This window comes from Miscanthus floridulus, chromosome 15 (assembly GCF_019320115.1).
Source record: "Miscanthus floridulus cultivar M001 chromosome 15, ASM1932011v1, whole genome shotgun sequence".
Taxonomy (NCBI): domain Eukaryota; kingdom Viridiplantae; phylum Streptophyta; class Magnoliopsida; order Poales; family Poaceae; genus Miscanthus; species Miscanthus floridulus.
In genome coordinates this window covers 77,857,501-77,863,376 of record NC_089594.1, presented here as the reverse complement: position 1 = coordinate 77,863,376, position 5,876 = coordinate 77,857,501, and the positions used below count along the sequence as shown (strand labels likewise).

At 41.9% G+C, this 5,876-nt stretch overlaps 1 protein-coding gene across 1 annotated transcript; it reads left to right on the top strand.

The window, feature by feature from the left end:
- Positions 1 to 5,876, top strand: LOC136508659 (uncharacterized). Its single transcript, XM_066503397.1, has 13 exons — positions 1 to 563; positions 1,315 to 1,489; positions 1,681 to 1,764; positions 1,843 to 2,084; positions 2,158 to 2,395; positions 3,122 to 3,201; positions 3,274 to 3,358; positions 3,480 to 3,611; positions 3,689 to 3,802; positions 4,533 to 4,580; positions 4,934 to 5,018; positions 5,143 to 5,199; positions 5,281 to 5,876. Exons 1-13 carry the CDS (start codon positions 322 to 324, stop codon positions 5,418 to 5,420), a joined length of 1,722 nt encoding a protein of 573 aa, XP_066359494.1. The 5' UTR covers positions 1 to 321; the 3' UTR covers positions 5,421 to 5,876.

Genomic DNA, 5,876 nt, shown 5'->3' with positions numbered 1-5,876 from the left:
GCTTTCGCTTCTTCCTGTCGCAGTCGCGGCAGGCAGGCAGGCAGCAGCTTCGAATCGAAGCGGAATCGAAGCCCACCAGCAGCAGCAGCGGCGCCCACTTGCCTGGAGCGCGAGAGCAAATCGCGGCGGCGCTCGTGCCCGTGCCTCCCGCGCCGAACCCTAGCGCAACCACCAGATCCGGAGATCCCGCGCGGGCGCAGGCGGGAGCGGGACCCCAATCCACTTGACTCAACTCACCCCCCGCCGCACCCGCCAATGCCGCCTTCTCGGCGCTGATCCGATCCCGCCGCGCCGCCGCCGACACCCGCGGAAACCCGCCCCATGGATTACTCCCGGAGCTGGCTCCAGAAGCTGCAGCCGCGGGACAAGGACAGGGAGCGGGGCGCCAAGGCGCCGGCGTCGCCCAACGGCGGCGGCGGCGGCTCCGTGAGGATGGCCGCTCCGGCGGCGGGGGAGGAGGAGGCGCTGTCTAGCGCCACCAAGCAGAAGGTGGCGGCGGCCAAGCAGTACATCGAGAACCACTACAAGTCGCAGATGAAGTCGCTCCAGGAGCGCAAGGAGAGGTCAGTCAATTCCAGTCCACTCCACTCTCCTTCCTGCTGTGATGGCAATGCGCGTGTGCCTGGGTGATTTGAGCGGGCTTCGGTGCTGCCAAATCGATCTATTTATCAAGTTCTGTAACTTTTGAGTTGGCCTCGGTCTTCTGTTAATTGCTAAGTGATCATTTACTATTGTTAGCTAGCTTGTCTATACCATTTTTAGGGAAGCTGGGTTCTGTAGGCCTATTAACATTTCATCTGTTTGCAAAGGCTTACGAACTGCTAATTTTCCTTTGTACCGAGAAAACAGATTAACCCAACAAGGTGGAACATACCATACACAAATAACAGCTTATATGGTCAAGAACGAGGATAGAATTGTAACTAGTTGACAGCTGAAATAAGCCCCAACTTCATTTCAGTGCCCCCCTGTAGTCTGCATGGGCACTGTTAGCACATACAGCTTCATATGGAATTATGGATTATGGAAGTACAACTGGCAGTCTGCTTCCGAAGTTTGATATGAAATCTAGATGTTCTGTCTATATTCATACGAGTCTTAGCACCAAAATTCTTGCAGGGGCGACTTATTTTCTTGGCTATTCACAATTCTCCTTTTGCCATATTTTATGGTTGACGGCTCATCTTCCTTAGTACCGTTGTAGGCCATATTAAACTGCTGCTATATATTGTTTTTGGATCATGCCTCTGCTATACATTGTTGAGTTCCGGTTAAGTTTGCTGCGATCAATGCTGATATTAACCTATATTATAGGCGTTGGATGTTGGAGAGGAAGCTAGCAGATGCAGATGTATCTGAAGAGGAGCAAAACAATATCCTGAAAGATTTAGAAAAAAAGGAGACAGAATACATGCGCCTACGAAGGCATAAAATGGGTGTTGATGACTTTGAATTACTCACCATTATTGGGAGAGGTGCATTTGGGGAGGTAACAAATATTTGAGTCATCCTCTTTGATACAATATAGTTGGGTGTTCTGTAATGAACATCAGTTTACTCAATACTTCGAGCGATCTTAGTTTTCTTGCAATACATGCAGGTCTCTAAAGAGACAATGTCTGTTTTCTGTGTCTGCCTGCTGCTTACCTCCACTTTATACCCCATTCTAATATTTTGCAGGTGAGACTTTGTAGAGAAAAAGCTACATCCAATGTGTATGCAATGAAAAAGCTTAAGAAGTCTGAAATGTTACGAAGAGGACAGGTATTCCATGATGCTAACTCTAGTAACTGTACCGTGTTATCAAGCTAGCTTTTCTTTTCTCTAATGCATTATTTTTAGGTTGAACATGTGAGAGCCGAAAGGAACCTCCTTGCAGAGGTTGATAGTGCTTATATTGTTAAGCTGTACTGCTCATTTCAAGATGATGAGTTTCTGTACCTCATTATGGAGTACCTTCCTGGTGGTGACATGATGACTTTACTCATGCGCAAGGACACACTGACTGAGGATGAATCTAAGTTTTACGTTGCAGAGACAATACTAGCAATTGAATCCATTCACAAGCATAGTTATATTCATAGGTAACATTGAATAATAAGAACCAATGTATATCTAATCGCAATTTTTTATTCAGTCATTGTTATACCTTTCCAGGGATATCAAGCCTGACAATTTGTTGCTAGACCGAAGTGGCCACTTGAAGCTTTCAGATTTCGGCTTATGTAAACCTCTAGATAGCAGTAGCTTCCCAAATCTGAGTGACCTTGACTATGCAGCAGGTAAGAGCACCAATCCATCATCAGATGGTGATAAGCAATCCAGTAACTCTACTGCCCCCAGGCGGACACAACAGGAACAACTACTACATTGGCAGAAGAATCGGAGGATGTTGGTAGGTGCCCAGCTATGTAAATTTTGGCTCCTGTCATTTCATTGTAGATATGGCAACTCAAATATTGGTTGCTAACTTCAATACACAACTCTGCTACACAATAAATTAGCTTGTATCTGCTTGTCAACATGAATTTGTTCTAAGGAGAGTCCTTTTTACACAGTGTAGGCTTTACAGTGACATTTCTTATACACAATTTAGTAATAGAGAGCACAACGGTGACGACAACAATAAAGCCTTTTAGTCTGAAGCAAGTTGGGTAGGCTAGGAGTTGTAAAGAGCACTAATGTACTAAAATTAGGTTATAAGAAGTCAAGAACATCTATACATGTACGATTATTATGTACGTGAAACATGATTTATGAATGAAAGGTGAAAGGTTTCAAGATATTATTGTCTTCAAACTCTGAGCAGTCTGCATAGATACACGAAGAAAATTAAATTTCATTCGACCTAAGGCCTTGTTTGGATGCGCATGTATTCATCTCAATCCACATGTGTTGAAGTGGATTGGAGTGGAATTAAACTAAGTTCCATTCCAATCCACTCCAACACATGTGGATTGAAGTGGATACACATGCATCCAAACAAGGCCTAAGGTGAAATGTAGTCCTCAGTACATTACATATGGAATGGTTCAGAGTGGTCATCTGTTTAAAACTCATGCCTGGTTCTGTTTCGTATCCTTGACTCTGTATTTATGTGCATGGTTCATGAAATTTATAGGCTTACTCTACTGTTGGTACACCTGATTACATTGCACCCGAGGTACTTTTGAAGAAAGGATATGGAATGGAATGTGATTGGTTAGTTTGATCTTATGAACTTGTGCAGTACACATCCAATGTTGTCCTTTTGCTTACATTGAGTTTTCATAGGTGGTCACTTGGTGCAATAATGTTCGAAATGCTTGTGGGGTATCCACCATTTTATTCTGAAGACCCAATGTCAACATGTAGGAAGGTATGTGTTGTTTCTATGCCAGTTATTCAAGTGTTGCATACTTCTAGGTCATGTTCTTGCAAGAAAAAAAAACCTTTTGCTTTCAGATTCTTCTTACACATTACACGACTGCAATTTGCAGATAGTGAATTGGAGAAGTCATCTAAAATTCCCTGAAGAGGCCAGACTTTCACTAGAAGCTAAAGATCTCATTAGCAAGCTATTGTGTAATGTGGATCAGAGACTTGGAACAAAAGGTGCACATGAGATAAAGGTACACATTAACAGATTATTTGCAGTGTTACATAATGTTGAACATTTCATGATTGATAGCACAATGTGTTTATGCAGGCACATCCATGGTTTGGAGGTGTTGAGTGGGAGAAACTATATCAGATGGAAGCAGCTTTCATTCCTGAGGTTAATGATGAGTTGGACACACAAAACTTTGAAAAGTTTGAGGAGGTGAGGTGCTATTCTCATGCAATCATACTGCTGCGCAATTCCAACTATTTCTCTATATAGATTAGTGTTCTGTTGGACAGGCGAAAGGTGATTCATGAGTAATTCGCAGAAGTTCAAATGTTTTGGAAGTTTGCATATCGCCTTCTATCCTGAGATATTCTTATTTGTATAGTTGGCTTGTTGACAAGAGTACAAGAGTGCATAGCGATAGCGTACTGCATACTAGGTCCTCTACATTAGATTGATTAGCAAGTATTTGCTTTCAGGATATAACAAGCCAAATATCTAATCTACCATATTGGTCCTATCAAGTCAAAACTATGCATAATTGTTCATTAAAAATAGCCTAATGCTGCAGTAAATCTCGTTCTACATCCTGCCTGCTTATCCTCCAAATATAGGTCATTTTAGTTTTGCCCTAAGTCAAACTTCTCTAACTTTGACCTAGACCTAGTTTATATCTAGAAAAATATACCAATTAATAAACGTGCTATCAAGAAATGTTTAATGGCGGATTTAATGAAATTAACTCGATATTTTAGATTCTAATGCATTTTCTATAAACTTGGAAAGGAGGGAGTATGGTATGGTAGAGACAATGTACTGTGAGACAGTAAAATGTGGTAATATGATGGTGTATAATATATTTTACTTCTTGACCTCTTGCTATTGTAGCCCAATCTCCAGAAGCTACTGGGTACTTACCTTTATCCTTTTGGTATTGTTACAGACTGCTCCTCCAATGCAAACTTCATCAAAGGCGGGTCCTTGGAGAAAGGTAATGCTTTAGAGATGATAGGAATGCATTTACTTCTATTGTTAATCTTTGGTCGAAGTATAAAAATCAGCAAACTGAGGAACTGGGCAGTTCAATATCCAGTTTTCTTTCCCCACTTTTTGGCCATATTGAGGTTTCACTCTTAGGATCTCACTTTTAGGCCATATCAAGTTTTCACTTTAAAGCCATTACCCCTTTTGCTTTCCAAATGTGAAATGATTTTTTTTTCTAAGAAAAGGAATGATTATCATGTTTTCTTTTTGTACCACAAGAATCACAATCGCATTTAAAAACTTAAATGCTGAGCCTTGCATCTTTGGATATGGTAACTGATTAATTGTTCCTTTGTGTAGATGCTTTCCTCCAAGGACGTGAACTTTGTTGGTTATACCTACAAGAACTTTGAAATTGTGAACGATCCTGAACTTCCAGGAATTGGTTGGATATAGTTCCTACTTTTCACACCTTCACTTTGTTCCTAGTTGAATACTTCCCAAGCTTGGGCATTGTTTGTGCATAGCACATCCTTTTGAAGTATTTTATTTTTTGATTGACATTGCAGCTGAGCTGAAGAAAAAGAATAACAAGCCAAAGCGACCAACCATCAAATCGTTATTTGGTAACTAGCCACTCTCTTGTGAGTTCTTGTGGCCAGCTTTTTTCGTAGCATTTACACTGCATTCACTTAACATCTGTGCAGAGACTGCTGATAGTGAAGATCAGCCTTCTGATGGCAGTTTTTTGAACCTATTACCCACACAATTGGAGCTGCCTGAGAGCCTTGAGCCCTCCCCTCACTCCAGTATCTCTTCTGAGGATTCCCAAGCACGGAATAGGTAGCAGGTGTTTGTTTTCTGGTACCTGCCAGCTTAGCCCAACAAAAAGCAAGACAGGCCTTTCACATAGTGATGGAATCTGCAGAATCAAGTTTTTATTCAGAGGGCAAGGTCCATAGAGTTTGCTTTTGAACAGCTGCTTGAGGTGCTCAGCAGCCATCTTATATGGCGGCACATCATCCTGTATATTGTTACTGGTTTTCAAAGTTCCTTTGGCAACGACCCGAGCAGGTTGGTTGTCATAGAGAGGGAGGTACTTGTTCTCTCCTGTAAATTCCTTGGATCCTTTGAGTATCTGAGATTCATTCTTTCGTTGGAGCATGCCAAGGGGGTATGCTGCCGGTTTCTTTTTTACGTGCAGAAATCTGCCTTCCTACATTGTTGTAAGATTTGGGACAACGTAAAGAAATTGCGAGCGATTAGCAAGCGAGTACTTTATATTCCATAGAGTTATTTTTCC